Here is a 19,285-nt window from a genome sequence, read left to right as displayed (position 1 = left end):
ACTCTTCCAGGCTAAAGGACGCTGTAATGGCTCTGAGGAGCGGTCAAGTGGTAGCTGATTGCTGGAGGTCCGTGGCACTCTGGTTCCACTGCCCCTCCAGAATTCAAGGGGTTAAATAAACTATGAAGGAAAAGAGTTTTATACAATTATTTCTTTTCTGGGACAAGCAGATTGTTTATGGTCTTCGCAACCAGTGTATAAATAAAGAGATGCCTTTAAAAGCCAAAATAAAATATAACTTGTTTTATACACTAGCTTATCAACTATAGAGGGTCATGCAGTACTAGTGTTTACATTTTCAGAACAAAAGTGAACATGCTCTTTGTCAAAGCTATTCCACCTGGAAATTATCCACAACAAATACTGTTTGTAAAATGCAGCAAAGCACATTCATTAAATTATATCAACGATTTTATATTTAAAATTCACATACTGTACTATATGGCAGTGTAACAGCAAGCCGAAATCTATGTAAGCCACATTTCCACCTCCACGTATATCAATATCCCTTACCATTGTGTGGAAGAAATCACTTAGATTTCCTTGACGTGATCTCCCCTTCTTAAGTTCATGCTACCTCTGATCGGAGCCGGCAGAGTCCAGATGCAGTAGTCATGAGTGAAATGTATGAAGGTGGGCCTCGTCTTTTCAGACTCAAAATCAGATTCTGTCCTGTAATAGCTAGCTTCCTCTTTGCCTTTACTTCCGTAAAGCACATTTGTTATTTGCAAAACCCGTGGAACCGATCCTGGTAAAGGCAAATGATTTAACAGTTCTGTTTGTGGTGTTGCAGCCATCACTTCCTAAACGCTTTTTTTAATAGCCCATCTTATCCATGTGCATTGTCCACTTACAGCTCTGCAAGTTTCTTTGGGGGTCTTTGCTCTCTAAATGACATGGCTCCACCTCCCTTTCTTTCTAACGCTGTACCTTATTTTCTTTTCCTTGATTCAAGTTAGTTTATTTGAAATGTTAATAAAGAGATAAGCTGTTAATAGTCACAAATGGCTGCACAAGAACTGGAAAAGTACACTGCACGAATGTTAGACTTTTGACAAAAATACAGTAGTTTAATGGGCAATCTACAGATAGAGCATGCTCTATGTGAAATTGCCCCCCAAAAGTGTGCACCTCGTCTGCACCTCGCCACGCTCCTTACCTTGCCACGCACAGCACCTTGCTGCTCTGATCCCGTATTGAGCCTGCATAGACCTCGTTTGTGGACCGACAAAGAACAGTGATTTTCAAAACGGCTCTTTGAAAATAATGATTATTTGTTTACCACTAAGATAGCATTTTAACAGATGTTATAATTTACTCTAGTACAATTCATAATGGTACATTAACCACATGAAGAATAAAACTAATACACATATATTGAAGCTACCGAAAGATGAGTTAAGCTAAGATGAGTTTTTATTCAACATACTGTAAAAAAAATTATAAAATTATTTTAACAACCAACCAAAAAAATACCAAATAACCTCATTGTACTGTAGCTGCATGGGTCGTCACTGCCGATGTACTGAAATGTGTTTGTGGCATGATTTTTCAAATGTGTCAAATATCTGCTGACATTTTGTCTTCTCACATTATGATTTAGCAAATACAAAAGCTGCGAAGGGAGCTGATTTCATCACAAGAAAAGGTTGCCACTCTAACGTCACAGCTTTCATCAAATGTAAGTAGCTTTACCATATCATAGATAAAACTACCACCTAAAACCTTGGAAAGCATACTGTAGCTTGTGTAAACTGCCGAGATATATTTAAATATACCCATTGCAACATAGTGTATATTGGAGTTGCAAGTGAAAGCTTGAGTTGTGCTCAATTTTTGCAGAAATTCAGAACCGCAGCAGATTTTGCAGGTTCCTTTCAACCGTGGAATTTTGCAGATTTTTGCAGATTAGTCTCAAAGGCAGATTTTTGTTTTCCCTACCACTTAAAATCCGCAAACAGATTCTGATTTTTCCTGCTTGTTCCCATGGCAGTGGTCACCAAATGGTTAAGTTTCACCCTCCAGCTCAGATAGGACAGAAATCTACGTGAGGGAGGACAATAAATAGCCCCTCCTTTTCTCCCTAGGTAGTCTTCTTTTCTGTTCTACTTAGCTGAGGTAGAGGTTAGTGTTTTTCTGAAGGGTAGAGGGGGCTTACCTGACTACTTACTAGTTGATCTATGGGAGTTGTCTCCCTCTCTCTCCCGCTGAAGCCCAGACATCCGCACTCCAAGGAGTTTGCTGTTTCATGGGGCCGATGGGAGGCCATGCTGCAAATAGCCGCTGAGGCTCGCAGCTTCAGAAACTTGGTAAGAGCTGTTTGTGTTGGCGCACACGTGGAGTCCTGGTAGACTCCATACCACATGGACTCAGGGGGCAGCAGAGAGCTCTCGCGAGAGATTTAAAAAAGTGCTCAGCAAACATACGCTATTGTTGCCCTGCTACTCTGCACCTCGCACAAGGAACACAGACACGCGGAGGACAGCATTTATGCTGGCAATCCTGTTCAAGTGCTGCAATATAAGGTGTAAGTGCTACTAGCCGACCTAAGGATGCCGGCATGCTTACAAACAAGCAGGCCTGCCCTAGCTATAACATCAGTATCAAGAGTGAAGCATCGCAGGATTCAGTCAAGATAGCAGCAAGGTCAATAGCACTATCCATCACAGCCAGAAGAGCACTTCAAAGTCATCAAAGAACAATTTGTGTTCAATTCCTTTCGAGGGTGTCGTGAGGGAGACTCCAATAGCAGGTAGGACCTCGGTGGCCGGAAAACCGGGGAGCAAGCACGACATTCAACTATCTAAATCAAAAGATGGGGAGATCAGAGAAACCACATGGCAACAGCATAGAACAGAAACCTACAAGGTTTCTGCTAAGGAATGTTTTACCCTGAGGCTACTAAGATAGACGCACTTTACTTCCCATGGGAATTCCGGTTTGCACAAATAATCCAAATCCTTAGCAGACGAACCATGGCAACTACCAATGGTTTAAGGCCTGCTATACAGGGTACGGTGCAGGACTCCAATCCAGGGGCCTGGACTTTGACGGCATGAAGGTTAAGCTGAAACTTCTCAGATCCAGAAGACTGTTACACAAGGTGGAACAAACCTTGATAGCGGCAAGGAAGAAAACTACTTCTACAGTATACCATAGAATCTGACAGTGATTCTATCTGTGGTGTCAACATCACAATGTAAGCTTGTTTGTACCACCTACTCCCATAATTTTGGAGTTCCTGAAAGAGGGTTTAAAGCTGGTACTCAGTACTAGCTCACTGGTGATACAGGTGTCAGCACTATCAGCACTGCTAGGAAAGCAAGTACTGTAGCTCCCCCCCAAAAAAGTGCTCAGTAAACATACGCTGTTGTTGCCCTGCTACTCTGCACCTCGCACAAGGAACACAGACACGTGGAGGACAGCATTTATGCTGGCAACCCTGTTCATGTGCTGCAATATAAGGTGTAAGTGCTACTAGCCGACTTAAGGATACCGGCATGCTTACAAACAAGCAGGCCTTCCATAGCTATAACATCAGTATCAAGAGTGAAGCATCGCAGGATTCAGTTAAGATAGCAGCAAGGTCAATGGCACTATCCATCACAGCCAGAAGAGCACTTCAAAGTCATCAAAGAACAATTTGTGTTCAATTCCTTTCGAGGGTGTCACGAGGGAGACTCCAGTAGCGGGTAGGACCTCAGTGCCTGGAAAAGCGGGGAGCAGGCAAGACCTGTCAGGGTCGCAGGCAGATGGCAGATAGCGTGGTCAGGGTCACAGGCAGAGATCGGCAGCAGAAAGGCAGGAACAGGGCAGCGAAGCAGGAACAGGATTAGGACTAGGAAACAGGACTGGGGCTAGGAAACAGGACTGGGACTTGGGAACAGGACTGGGACTAGGGAACAGGACTGGGACTAGGGAACAGGACTGGGACTTGCTAGCAGGAAACAGACTGGGGCAAGCTAGTTCAATAGAAGGGCCTTTAATTAATGTAACCAGAACTCAAACAGGAACCAAAACAGAAACAGGGCAGATTAGAAGGAATTTGGACACAAACAAAGCAAAGGCCAGGAGATACAGGAAACAGGAAACTATAAGGCAGGCAGAGACTGAAGACAGAAGCATCCAAGAGGAGACAAACAGAGAAAAACCCAGAGCAGGCAGAAACAGCAGCACACCTGGCGTACAGACAAGGGAACTGTGGCTGGGAGCAGGATGTCAGGTTTCAGGGTCTGGAATGTTCTTTGAGAGAGCTAGCAGAGTAGCAGCAGTCCCAGTGGATGAGAATGGTACTACAGACTAGAACCTTGACAGAGGGACATCTGTTAGGTAGGAAACTAGATTCCATCATTGAGAGAAGCTCCAGAAGTAAGTCTGTTTTTCCACAGGAAAGGATTTGATACCTCATACCTCTAACGACCGAGGCATGAGTGCTTATAGGCCAGGAAGGGGTTACTCGAGTGCAATCTCCTGGAGTGGAGGCCAGAGCTCTCGTTTGTCAAGATGTAGGCCCCAATATACAGATGCAGCGGCCGTTATTCGAACACTTCACGCATTTTATACCTCGTAATACCCATGTCATGGCGCGTGATTTCTTCCAACTGTAGCGCCTTAAGACACGAGTGCAGGCGAGAGCAGAAAATGGCATTTTAGTGTTCTGGTTTTTAAACACCTGAAATTGACACAGTAGAACAGTAGCATAGTACTGTACACATTACAATTCATTCATTTCATTGCACACAAAGAAACAGAATCCATGAAATTCAAACAAAGCAACCGCGATAAACACGTGTGCCTGGTGCTATTGTCCGTGTTAATGCCGCGTGGAGTACAGCAGTGCACACGAAAACGGCTGTGTGATTTGTTCGAATAACAGCAGCTGCATCTGTAGAGAGACTGGGAAGCTCGTAGGAGATGAGGAGAGCTCGAACATCCCACATAGGGACTCAAGCAATTTCTGGATGTTTGGGTGCAAACGGTTGCGGATTCCTGGATGCTCATTGTTGTCTGTAGAGAATATTGTCTTGAGTTCAAGACGTTATCCGGAAAACACAGTCTTATACTGTAGGATCTGACGGCCAGGAAACAAGCTGGCTGGGCAGGCCAAATCGACATTGTCAAGCAGCTGTTGAATGACCAAGCGATCCAACCGGTTCTGCCACGAGAGAAATATTGAGGTATCTATTTGCCAATATTACTTGTAAAGAAGGCAAATGGAACATTCAGGTCCATACTAGACCTAAGGAGAGTAAAAAAAACTGCTCAAAGTAAATCAGTTCAAGATGGAGTCCCACAAGACCATTATTTCAGCAGTGGACCAGGGAAACTGACCTGTGTCAGTAGATCTGAAAGATACCTACTTCCGCATGCCGATATATAGTAGACACAGAAGGTATCTAAGATTTGCTATAGGGTAAATCACTACCATATTCAAGGCACTTCCCTTTGACCTCCTCAACTTCGCCATGAAAATCCACAAAGGTGTTAACATTCATCGCCGAATTAAGGAAGGAGGGAATACAAATATTGCACAACTTCAACGATATTTTAATAAAAGCATGGAGCTCCAGTTGCTCCAGCACCTATCATCTCACGTTACGGGTGGCTAGTCAACACTAAGAAAAATTAACTAGATCCAACCCAAGACCTAAGGTTCTTGGGAATGTAGTTCAACACACAGCTGCACAACTGGGCATGGTTTTTCTTCCCTCCAGTAAAAGGAACGGTTTTGAAGGAGATCATCAGAGTCGCCAGAACCAGCAATCCATGGTAGGGCTCGATAATGCATGAGGCATATAGGCCCTCTATCTTCAACCATACTGGTGGTAAAATTGGCCAGGTGGCATACTGCTGCGGCCGAGTTTATTCGAGCATTTGCCCGTTCTCGGCCGCAGCAGTAACCTGGCGCGTGCCGGAGGGTGCCGGGCGCGCGCCGAAGCTGCGGAGGAGCGCCCTCCGATCGGGGCTTTCTCCCTCCCGCTGCCGGGTCTGCCGGGTCCCCCGGAACCCCCTGCCGCCGTCCCCCACATCGCGGGACACCAGGGCTCCCTCGGGGAGCCCTGGACGCGCGTGCAGGGGGCGCAGGCACACGCTGAGGGAGTGCGGCTAACACGCCGGGGCATCCCCCGGCTTGCGGTGCTAGCGGTGCTCGGATAAAACGTGTCGCCTGTGTATAGGAAAGTTCCAACAGAACTTCTTACACCAATGGCATAGACGGGCAACAAGCCTAGTCTAATTGCACTCCTTACCGCTAGACGTAAAGGAATCCCTAAAATGGTGGGGATGTGACAGAAACCTAAAACAGGTTGTCCGCTATTGGATCAAGTGTAGCTCATACTTACTATCAGAAGCCACAAAACGTTGGCAAACATTTTTAGAATTAAGAGCGGTAATGGAGGTGATCAGCTAATTTTCACAACGGTTACGGGAATGCAGCACGAAGTTAGGCCAGACAAACGTACAACACACACTCAGTGCCTCAGATATAGGACGGCCCTGCCGAGCTGACACTTTTGGAGTTCAGGGTCAATCCCTTATCCGGTCTAGTACCACTGCTTCATGCCCCAAGTGCTCGTCCCACATCTGAATAAATATGGTTAAGTCATCTAATGGTTAGTAATCTAATGGTAACTAATATGGTTAGGTCCAGTCATACCCCTGCATCCATTTCAGTAACCTATTAACCAGGCATTGGAAGGTAATCGGCGCCTTCTTCATCCCATATGGCATTACCGAAAACTCATACAGGCCAGGGTGATGCGGAAAAGAGAGATGTCCTCCAGCGTGCAGGCTCAAGCAATGGTTCCAGGCATAGAAAAAGTGCCGAAAACACAGCAGTATGTTACTAAGTAAATTGCTCTATTATCTGATATCTATTATCAGGGGGTTTGTGCAATCTCAACCAGATGATTTCACTTGCATTTGGATTCGGAGTTATTTGCACACACCATTTCTAAGAGGGTCATGAAGAAGAGGGATGGAGGTGCTATGTGGAATCTGATGTGGAAATACTGCATTTCTGTCAGAACAATAAACCATTTCCTGCTTAATCTGGGAGCATTGTCTTATCTAAAACTGCTCCAGCAAGCAACCATCAATCACCTGAAACGATATCTTTATCCAGGGATTGAGACAATGTTTGAATCTGTGAGTGTATTCATTTCATTTATCCAATAATAGAGCCATTTACTTAGTAGCACACTGCTGTGTTTTCTGCATTTTGTTTTCTATGTCTGGAACCATTGCTTGAGCCTACGCGCCGGAGGACATCTCTCTTTTCCACTTGCTATTTTTGGAGGGATGGGGAACTCTCTCCTTGGATTCTGGCAGCTGGACTTATCACCTTATTTTAGGACAATTCACTATTTGAGCTATTGATGTGTTTCACTATATATTTTTTATATCACATATGCCACATTGTAACACTTTTACTTAATTAGTCTCATTTAAACACAAAATTTAGTGATTTGCGCTGCTTCCTTCTTTTTGTACATTTGGGGTGATGAACACTAACTTCTCCCACGCTTTGGGGATCAGTGGCATCTGCCAGTACCCTCAACTATATGGGTCTTGCTGGGCTTGCTGGGGAACATTTCCGAGTATCCTCCTAACAACTCTCATTTGCACTTGTTGGGAACAGTGAGCTGGGTCCCGATCCCCAACTGATCCAAAGATCCTACAGTACCTGCTGGGTTCTCCCAAGGAGATCGGAGAGAGCCTAGCTCACCTGATCTCCCAGAAGCGAGCTACAAATGACTATCACCGCCAGTTGACTCAAAAGATATGCCTTCAGCATAATGTATTTACAGGGTAGGTCTGCTACCTAGGGAAGGAAGAGAAATCCGGCACAACAGCCTGTGACAAAATCCAAGGCACTTCCGGGTTGTAGAAAAACTTAATTGAGACTTCACGAACAGAACAGGCTACACCACAGTCTCCCCGTCAACGCGTTTCACGCTAGAATCAGCGCTTCGTCTTGGAGTGGGGAGATGTGGTCTGAGCCTGCATATTTAAGGTAAAAAAAAGCCTGCGAAAAACGGACTTTAAATGTTAACCCCTGATGTACAAAACTACAATATCTTTCTAAGTGCACAACCATGTTAATAAACAGACATCTCTCTTGTGTACAATACACATGTAACTGAGGGATGTGTGAACACATATAATTGTATCACTCCTACTGTCAAATACGTTGTGATCTAGTGATATATCATCAGGGATAAATAAAAAAACACTTAATGCAACATTTCTAAATGATCTGGCATATAGGACAGCATAAATTACTATATAATTTCTTTAGAGACACAGTCTATAAATATAACTGTATCTATCAATTCTCAGTGTCATATATTGATAACCTCTAGAGAAGGATTAAATTCAAATTGTATTAGTTTGTCCTTAATGACAGAAAAGAGGGACGGGGAGGGGGGGGCAAAGGAGAAGGGGGGTGGGGGGGGCAAAGGAGAAAGGGGGAGGGGGGGAAGGAGAAGGGGGGAGGGGGGAGGAAGGAGAAGGGGAGAGTGGGGGGAAGGAGAAGGGGGGAGAGGGGGAGGAATGGGGGGGATAAGAAACCAAGAGGCAAATAGTACTTAAATATAGAAAAAATGATAATAAACTCTAATACCAATGGTTAAACAAATAAAATAAAAAGTAATCATGAATCATAAAACAAGATCTGAAAATCTCACTCAAAAATACATATGGATGAAAGGAAACAACGCAGGTCCCATTCAGTATTTAGTCCATTGGGTTGCAGTGTTTGTAGCGTAAAGATCCAGTGTGCTTCTCGCTGATGCAAGATTTTAATACGATCTCCACCCTTTGGAGGTAATGGATATGTTCTAATGCTATACACTGTAATGATCCCACTGAACCCAATGGACAAGTATTGAAATGGATGGATACTGGATGCAACATGTCTTTATTCCGTATACAGTAAGTCTCAAATGCTCAAGAATACGTATCTTGAGAATTCTACTAGTGAGACCTACGTACTGTTTGTTGCATTTACATATTAATACATAAACAACTAAATCTGTTTGACATGTAATAAATGATTTAATTTTAAACCTGCGTGTCTCATCTTTGTCTGAAAAGTGATTGGATTTGGTCATGTTAGGACATATTTTGCATCGTCCACACTTGTATGAGCCTAATAGTTTAGGAAACAAAGAAAGCAGATTACCAGTTGACTTTTTAGGACGTAACATGCTAGGTGATAATGTATTTCCTAAAGTAGCTGCCGTACGGAATACCACACGTGGGCCTGAACACACCATCTTATGAATCAGGGGATCCAAGGCTAATGTACCCCAATGTTTCCAAATAATAGATTTGATTACCCCTGCTTGTTCACTATAATTAGTGACAACATATGGGGCATCTGTTCTCTCCACTGGATATTTTTGTCTGGATTTACTCATGTCCATGTTTATCAATGACTCTCTATAGTAGAGAGAGCTAAATCAAAGGCATGATCAAGATCTTTGGCTAAATATCCTCTTGATAGAAACCTCTATCTAGTTTCTATCTAGTTTAAAGTCTTGCATCATCGAGAAGCACACTGGATCTTTACGCTACAAACACTGCAACCCAATGGACTAAATACTGAATGGGACATGCGTTGTTTCCTTTGATCCATATGTATTTTTGAGTGAGATTTTCAGATCTTGTTTTATGATTCATGATTACTTTTTATTTTATTTGTTTAACCATTGGTATTAGAGTTTATTATCATTTTTTCTATGTTTAAGTACTATTTGCCTCTTGGTTTCTTATCCCCCCCATTCCTCCCCCCTCTCCCCCCTTCTCCTTCCCCCCCCCTCTCCCCTTCTCCTTCCCCCCCCTACCCCCTTCTCCTTCCCCCTTCCCCCTTTTCCTTCCCCCCCCCCTTCCCGTCCCTCTTTTCTGTCATTAAGGACAAACTAATACAATTTGAATTTAATCCTTCTCTAGAGGTTATCAATATATGACACTGAGAATTGATAGATACAGTTATATTTATAGACTGTGTCTCTAAAGAAATGATATAGTAATTTATGCTGTCCTATATGCCAGATCATTTAGAAATGTTGCATTAAGTGTTTTTTTAATTTATCCCTGATGATATATCACTAGATCACAACTTATTTGACAGTAGGAGTGATACAATTATGTGTTCACACATCCCTCAGTTACATGTGTATTGTACACAAGAGAGATGTCTGTTTATTAACATGGTTGTGCACTTAGAAAGATATTGTAGTTTTGTACATCAGGGGTTAACATTTAAAGTCCGTTTTTCGCGGGCTTTTTTTACCTTAAATATGCAGGCTCAGACCACATCTCCCCACTCCAAGACGAAGCACTGATTCTAGCGTGAAACGCGTTGAGGGGGAGACTGTGGTGTAGCCTGTTCTGTTCGTGAAGTCTCAATAAAGTTTTTCTACAACCCAGAAGTGCCTTGGATTTTGTCACAGGCTGTTGTGCCGGATTTCTCTTCCTTCCCGTGCTGCATACACAGAAGGCTGCACACCTGGAACCGGAGCACAGAGGAGAGCAGGACCGGGGTTTTTCAAGTGAGCTTACATAGGTAAGGTTTCCCATACCAGCTCTGACCTCTTTTGGTCTGTTTATGTCTCCCTGCTCCATTCTAAGTGACTCACTTGACACCTAAGTGTGCTGGCATTCATGGCCAGAGCGCAGGACAGACTTTCTTCCTTTTGCTAGGTCTGCTACCTAACCTGTTGCTCATCCAAGCCTACCACCTACTTGGTAACATTCACCTGATAGATGACCATGTACGGGCCGCCAGCAACCTGTTCTGGTGAGTGGGCTTTCGAAATAAGATCTACTGCCCCTGAATGAATTCTCTGCTATGAGCATTCCGATCATATGAGCACTTCTGCCTGATCTGAGCAACCCTGAGGTTAGCCTGTGCAAACCCCATAAGATCCTCAAGCTGCTCTCTGAGCTCCACCATGTACTGAACCACTGTGGTGGTTGTGTCTCCTCACAGTCATCACAGAGCTGGTCAAGCAGTCCATGTACCCAGCACCTGTACAGAATCTCAAAAGTGGAGAAACTAGTCGACTTCTGCTTTACCTCTCAATAGACAAATAGGAGGTGTTGCAGCTGAGATTCCCAGTCCCCTCCTTCGGCTTCAGAGAATGCCCAAAGCATCCATTTAAAGGGGTCATTTAACCACTTGCACAGTCCATTCATCTGAGGATGATAGTGGGTAGTGTGAAGTTAATTAATCCCGCCCGTAGCCCAGAAATGCTGGAGCAATTCCGACATGAACTGCGCCCCTCTTAAGATGACCCAGAGCAGGATCATTATGTCTGGAGAAAGAGGTTGCAGAAGTTTGCTTACGTGGCCTCTCCCGGCAGTCACTGCGGTTGTGCTGCATGTGTTGCTACAGAACACTCATCCCCAGATGGCATCCACTCCTGCCCCTGTGCAACGCTACACCACACCGGGACATACAGTCACAGCCCCCTTAAATCTCCAACATCACCGTAAGTATTCGGGGCTGTTTGCTTTTACAGCCGAAGTTGGCCGCGCGCCAGCCGCATCTCTTGGCCGCGCGCCAGCCGCATCTCCCGTTCAGCGCTAATGGCGCTGAACATTGAAAGCGCCCGCGGCGCCGAAACTAAAGAAAAAAAAGCCGCGTCTGCCTGCACATTTAAAAATCCCGCGGTGGCGGCCGCAGGAGACTAAAGGCGGCCGCCACTGTACTGTACCACTGATGAGTCACACACTGAACCATGGTGGGGCAATTGAAAGAATTTCCACACCATGGTGGTGCTTTCTTTGGGCAGATGACCATGTCCCTGTGAGGCTTGAGAGCTAAGGGAGGATGCTGGAATGTCAACTGAAGGACTACCACAGTGATGTCTTTGAGAAGCACGCATGCGTTCCTCCTCCTCCCCTTCTCCAAGATGCTCCTCGCAAAACTCATCAGAAGCAATGTCACCCTTACCCTCCACAACCTCGATTGATGCACCCCTTGGCCCAGATGGGGTTATTGCAGTCATGTCCTCTTCACTCTTGGAAGAAGTCCCTGCTATCCTATTCTCTTCTCCTGCCTGCTAATCCTCCTCCTGAACCCTCACATCCCAACCTTCTGATGCTTCTCCTGCCCCAGCTAGGCACTGGGCATACCACTCAAGTGATGCAGCTGAAACAAGATCCAGGTACAGTACATTGATTCAAAACCTGTCATGGCAGACCATGACAGGTTTAAACTGCTCCAGCAACCCTGACCTGCCTGTGCGTGCAAAGTATGATGCTGCATTTCCTGTTTACATACCTGTTCAAACAACAGATGGGCTTTGTTACAGGAAGCATCAATAGTCTGTTGCTACTCAGACAGAATCACCTGAGGTCAGTGACACAGAGCAAATTGCTGCTAACAAAGGTGGCCCTGATGTGGAAACTCACTCTCCAACAAACAAGCAATAGCCTCCAAATCCTCACTATCTGCTTCTTCTAACACAGAGCTACTTCCAAAGAGTGAGGTTGAAGGATGTGAAATTATTATCTCTCTCAAGCTGAACTCAGAAACAACATGTTCTTCTTAACACAAGATGAACAAATATGACAGACAAGATTACTGTATCATATTTTTATTGTACATTATATTGTATGCTACAGGTTTTTATATACAATAAAGGTACAATTTTTTTTTATTATGATATATTTAAATAGCATTAATTGTTACATAGTTGTATAGTAGATGAGGTTAAAAAAGGCATATGTCCATCAAGTTCAACCTATGTTAAATTAAGACAATAGATACTTATCCTGTATTTGTACAGTATTTACAATATTTTGTTCTAGAGGAAGGCAAACAAAAAACCCCAGTGAAACATTATCCAATCATAACAAAACAGTAAATAGACAGCACTCAAACAATGAGCTAAAGTAAATTTGGATGGTGCAGTTTGGAACAAGGAGGAGCCCTATTTCCTTCAAACACACAATGAACACAATATAATGTTCCCAGCACTCATAAATGACAAATTGAAAAGTGTATACGCCAAATGTATTAATGAGAAAGCAAAGCACACACCACTAAGGGGTATAAGTAAATCACAATACCAGAACACGTGATAAAGGAGGAGAGAAAACAAGGTAATGGGAAAGGGCGGGGTGGGAAGGGTAGTGCAAGCAAGGTAAAAATACAGGGATGGGGGGGCAATGTTTCGGGGATAGGACACCTTCAGGCTCGTTCCCAAAAGGCAAAAAAGGTCCAATGGTACTTCCCTTGACCCTGTAGAAACTCCCTATAATACAATGCAAAAAGCAAAAATAAAGTTCACCCCCAAGGGGAAAGGGTAAGCAAACAATGCGGCACCTTCAGCAAGACAATGGATATGCAGCTCCTGGTTTAAGATCAGTGAGAGCCTCACAGACCACAGAATACCACCTTGTCCTCCACTATTGCGGCAGTTGAGCACATTGCCCGAATCCCAGGTCCAGGGATTTCTTCCCACGGGCTGTCATCTTGCATTGCACTCAGACCAGGTCTTCTAGACAGAGCATCTGCACCGATGTTTAAGTGCCCCGACTTGTACTTGAGTGTAAACTGGTAATTTGATTGTGCCGCCAGACACCTGTGGCCAGTGGCGTCCAATTTGGTGGAGGTTATTATGTAGGTCAGCGGATTGTTATTGGTCCGTACCTCGAAAGAGACTCTGTTCAAGTAGTCGTGGAGTTTATCGACTACCGCACACTTAGTGTTGAGGTTGTGAACCGGACAGCTTTGCTCGCTCGGCGTCAAGCTTTAGCTCACATACACCACTGGGCAGAGGCCATCAGGGTACTTTTGGTTTAGTATAGTTCCCAGCCCATTGAAACTGGCACCAACATGCAGGATATACAGCTGCTCTGGGTCAGCGTAGGCCAAGACCGGCTTCCGTGAGACTTTTCTTGAGACCTGTGAATGCCTTTTTACAGGCGGATCTCCACTTGTCTCCGAAGGGTGTCCGTGGGGATGCAGCCTTTTGCAGAGGCTCCTCTGTGTAGATCTTTAGGAGGTTATTGAGGACCTTGGCTTTGCTGGAATACCCTTCTATGAAGCGGCGGTAGTATCCGTAGAACCCCAGGAAAGATCGCAGCTCCATCACGTTGTCTGGTCTAGGCCAGTTCACTATGTCTTTGATCTTAGCGGGGTTGGTAGCCGCTCTGTCTGGAGACACTATGTTGTCCATATAGGTGACGACGTGCGACAGAATCAACATTTGTCCAGGGACAACATCAGGCCTTCTTTTCCCAGTTTCACTCCCCTGGTGGAATCTCGGTCAGCCCCTTCTCGAGATTGAAGAATTGGTCGAAACCTTCTTGAGGCGAGATCCTGTAGCACTCCTCTTTGAGTACTGTGTGGATCCGTAGGGAGGATAGGGGTAGCTCGCTGGCTTCTACAGATAGGCCTGGAACAGGGCCCGCACCACATCTGCGTTGGTCCCCAGAAAGATGGGGGAACATGAATGTTCCCGGGGCTCGAGTGTCCTTGTTATTATATCCTGATATGTAAAACCATAGAAATCAAAGAGGATGTACTTCATTTTTCACACAACTGTATATGTATATATATATATACACACACAGTTGTGTGAAAAATAAATATATTTTATATAATATAATATAAGATATATATATATACAGTATATATAATACAAACAAATTAAAATAAAAGAATAATAAGGTGAAAGCACTGAAACGAGAGAGACATAATTAAGGAACTGAAATATTATGTTAAACAGTGCATCAATACTACATGAATTACAGACATAAGATGAGATCATGAAGGAATATAAGCACAAAGAACTCAGAGGCTAATGATGTGGTGTGATAAAAAATGACCAATGTGGGCACACAATGCACCAAGGGGGCATTTACAGTGACAATACTACCAAAACAGGAGGGGGGGTAGAGAGTTCATCAGTGAATCTAGTGATCTACTGTACAGTAGAAATACATGTAGACATCCAGCGACTGGCAAAAGGACCACAGACATAGAGACTACATATATATACTCAAGGGTGTATATGTGGGGACAAAAGTAAGATTTCACACATAGCAATGGACAAAACTGCAAAAGTGCAGACAATATACTGTATAAGCCAATTTACATGTAGCTTGGAGGGTTAAAAGGGGGTGAAAATTATCCCCCGACCACTAAAAATGGGCTCGGAAGAATAGGTGGTCAAGTTCAGATAGGGAACATATATATTGGGTAGCTGTCTAACTATATAGGAAGATCCGCACAAAGATACCTAAAAAATTCATATATTGATATGGAATATGAAATGTATTTATGATTAGAAATGCACGATAAGTGAAAATCATTCAATCATCTGGTCCGATGCGGAGCCAGTAGGATGGAAAAAATGCTAAACCAGAAATACCAGCAAACAAGGAATGGAGGTTCAGTATAAGGACCATATGTCTATCTCTTCATTTAGTCCCAACGCAACTAACGTCCGCAGTTTGTATATCCAAAAGCTTTCCTGTTTAGATGAAGCTTTGATCCCATCACCCCCTCTCCTATTTATGTGTACTATCTGTATGCCAATATATTGCATTAATCTTGGGTCCCATATATCTTGCTTGCCCCTCCCCCACCTTCCGAGTTTAAAATGTACTCCAACCTTTTTAACATCCTCCCCCCTAGCACAGAATATCTCTCTTCGTATAGGTGCACTCCATTCCTACTATCAAAATAGCACCTCTCAGAGAATAACTGACTGCTCTACTTTCTTAGCCATGCATGAATCTCCTTGTTCTACCTGCCTCCCTGAGGTAGTGCATTGCACTGGTAATATTTCTGAAAATACTACCTCTTTGAGGTCCTTACCTTAAGCTTCCATCCTAGATTCCTGAAATCATTTATTTTAGGACCCTCCATCTGTCTCTAACTTTGTCATTGGTGCAAACGTGTACCAATACCACTGGGTCAGTCCCAGCCCCTCCCGACAATTTGTCAACCCGATCCGCAATGTGCCAAACATGAGCGCACAGAAGAACACAAACTGTTCAGTTCATGCGATCAAGGCAAAAGATTGCATTCCTAATAATGGAGTCCCCTACCACTACAACCATTCTTGGCCTCTGAGTACCCCGAGTCATCTCTGTTCTGGAAAACTATTTCTATGGCTGCTAGAGGAACCAGTCTCCCCCATCCTTGCCATTTCCTACCTGATGCCCACAATATCTTCACTTGATCTGGCAAATCTATTTGGATTGGTCAGCTCAAAACTGGCCTGCCTTTTTCTCTCCCCCCTGCTCCCCCTAACTGTTACCCAGTATCTTTACCCTCTGCACCACACAGGTCTGCTCAGTGAGCAATAAACTCCTTTCAAGATTGTCAATGTTAAAAGTTGTCTCAGAAATCTGGGACTCCAGAGAGACCACCTGCTCACACTTCCCACAGTGATATGCTCCCTGGAACAGCTGATCCAAGTACACATACATGTGGCAAGATGTGCATTGAGTGTCAATCTCAATCCTGCTCATTGTTACACTATTGAGTATTAAGTGCTGACGATTCACTGTTTTTCTATATACCTTCTTTAACACCTTCCTTGTTTTAACTCCTCACTTAATCAAACTGCAACTCATTCACACAGCATTGTACTAGCAGGCTCAATGATTCATTGTAAGCCACTGTTTAAATTCAGACACACACACCAATAAGGTGTGTTAGGTAAGCAATTAAGTAAACCACACCCACTGCAACTTTTCAACTAGGCAGTAAAAAAAAACTTTGCTACAGACTCCCTATTCCTACTCAACCAAAATAAATTAACCCTCTGTACACTCCCAGCTCACCCAACAATGCTAGTAATACACACAGCACACCACTTTCCTTTTGGTTCTGACTCGACACTTAATCCAACTGCACTTGAATGAAACTGCAATTCACTCACACACCTCAGTACTCACAAGTCAATGCATATTAAAATATCATATGAATCACTGCAGACTCATTTATAAATGAGTAGGCAGCATACATTTCCATTGGGTTACATTAATTCTATTGGCTTAATAGCAATGGAGTTCTTCCAGACGCCTACTTAAGGCAGGCAATCAAGAAGATGAGTTTCGGGAATGGCTGTGTGGTTCCCGCTACTTAGTAAATATAGTCTTAGAGTACATTAAAATTAGCTAATTTTAATGTAAAATGCTGAACTGCGTCTTCTCAACACTGTAGCACATATTATGCAACACACCACAAGATACCTTTCAGCTACCCAGTGCCGCCTGCTTGTGACCTTGGACAAGTCACTTTATCTCCCTATGCCTCAGGCACCAAAAACACAGATTGTAAATTAATCTGGGCAGGGACTGCGTCTCTAAAAATCCTAAATACAATTCTGCTTACGCACACTATACTGTAATTGTGAAGTGCTCTGACTCCCATTGGGAGAAAAGCGCTATATGAAATAAAATTATTATTATTACCATTGTATTTACTAACCAACTAGGGAGGCTGAGGGGGGGTTATGGCTGCTGGAGACTAGACTGCAAGGCCGCATAATAAATCTTCTCCATTGAGTTACTTTTCTTGCCCTTTTTCTTGCTTTCTTGTGTCACTTTCAGTGCTATCTAGCCATTTCAAACGCTGTAGTAAGGATTTCCATTTCACTTAAGGATTATGTCCTGGAAGCAATTCTCTTGCTTGATTGGCGGGTCTCAATTTCAGCCACAAATGTATGCTTCGTTACTTTCTACTTGGCCCTGCTGTTTTGTTGCATGCATTGTGGACTTGGCAAAAAGGCATTACAGCTGCTTGCGAAATTGTGGAAGACCCAGGATGTCACTAGAGCACAGAGAGGTTTCCTTGGCTAATACTCTTGTATGGCCACCTCTTAACAACTATCCAAAAAGTAAACAGCAGTTCTTTAGCATGAAGACCGAAAGAAAGGGGGGTACACGCATACCTGCTTCTTATACACCTGGGAAAAATGTCTGCTTTTTCACACAGCCTTTTGGAAAACCATATGAGGTGGGAAGATTTATATTTATTTTTCAGTGGTTTAATGCAGAAGCAGAGCTATACTGTATAGTGTAGCATGTACAGTAATAAAATCAATGTATCTATTCAATATACTGTAATTTACCAGAATCAAAAGAAAGGGCTCATTACATCACATTTCAAACAGTGTTGTAAATCTTTTGCAATTTCTAAGAATTAACAATTTTGTTGTCGTTTGGAGAAAACCCTTTCAAACTGTTTAACAGTAGGTCATGTATTGCTGAGAAAATCTCTAATTTGTGCACCTAAAAATACAGTTTGCATTTATCCATTGTCCTATTTTAGTAATGTAAGAGCAAAATTAGGGAGTTTAAAAAAACTTAAAGTACACCTTAATATGCCTTAAAAGTTGTAATATTTTGAAACGTTATTTCTATTGCTTTTGCAAAATGTATGTTGTATAACATTGCAGGCGGTATCAATCATACCTATACATGTTATAAACTAGTTGCATACTATTTGTTTGGCTATATTTCCTATTTTCTAATTACAGTATTTTGTATAACATGTTGCAGGCAGTATCAATCATATCTGTAAATATCATTATAATATACCAGTGGATAATATTTTTGGGGTTGTATTTCCTATTCTCTAATTTAGTTACTTTTACTAATTCAAACTTACGTCGGGGTGTTTAATACATTATCTGTCTTAATTATTTCACAATAAGCAAAGAACATTATATTTGTTAAGCTAAATTACTGAGTTGATAATTTTATTTGTTTATTTAACATTTACTCAAAGTTTGGATCTTTTTACATAATAATATTTAAAAAAACTTTAGTTGAAAATCTTTGAACATTCCACTATATTTAGATAGACATAATACAGACAGATAATATAGACACATACAGTAGATACAGTCACATAAATACGAAGCCTTCAAAACATTGAAAACTGCCTAATATTTCTGGTGTTAAAAACGTCAATGTGTAACCCCTATAAAGAAGTAAAGATTTTCGGTGCAAGTGATAACTGTTGAGTGCTACAGCCTACAGCATATAAATACTGTATCAACAAAAAAATTACCCTTTGTTAATCTAGCATCAAGATTGAATCTTTAAATATATATCTAATGCCAATTCAGCTGCTTTTTGGCAAAATCAAAACAATCAATATTTTTTGTTAATCTTTATGTGTATATTTTGGGGGGCAAATTCTGGTATAGGAAGGTTGGTACATAACCTTGGCCTTAAGCACAGATATTCCTTCAATAAGTAGTTCTGGAAATTATTAAAGAAGTCAGTCTTATTAGTTCTGTGT

The 19,285-nt window shown here is 42.8% G+C and overlaps 1 protein-coding gene across 13 annotated transcripts in view; it reads left to right on the top strand.

Moving 5' to 3' along the window:
- The window catches only part of NAV3 (neuron navigator 3), an 879,638-nt gene that overhangs the window by 806,593 nt on the left and 53,760 nt on the right, over positions 1 to 19,285 (top strand). For all 13 annotated transcript variants that reach the window (XM_075600199.1, XM_075600193.1, XM_075600190.1 and 10 more), the window contains one exon: positions 1,604 to 1,681. In XM_075600199.1, the coding sequence (XP_075456314.1) occupies positions 1,604 to 1,681 (78 nt within the window). The remainder of the gene's footprint in view (positions 1 to 1,603; positions 1,682 to 19,285) is intronic.

This window comes from Ascaphus truei, chromosome 5 (genome assembly GCF_040206685.1).
Source record: "Ascaphus truei isolate aAscTru1 chromosome 5, aAscTru1.hap1, whole genome shotgun sequence".
Classification (NCBI taxonomy): domain Eukaryota; kingdom Metazoa; phylum Chordata; class Amphibia; order Anura; family Ascaphidae; genus Ascaphus; species Ascaphus truei.
Note: the sequence above shows the minus strand (reverse complement) of the source record. Positions and strands in the feature narration are given on the sequence as shown.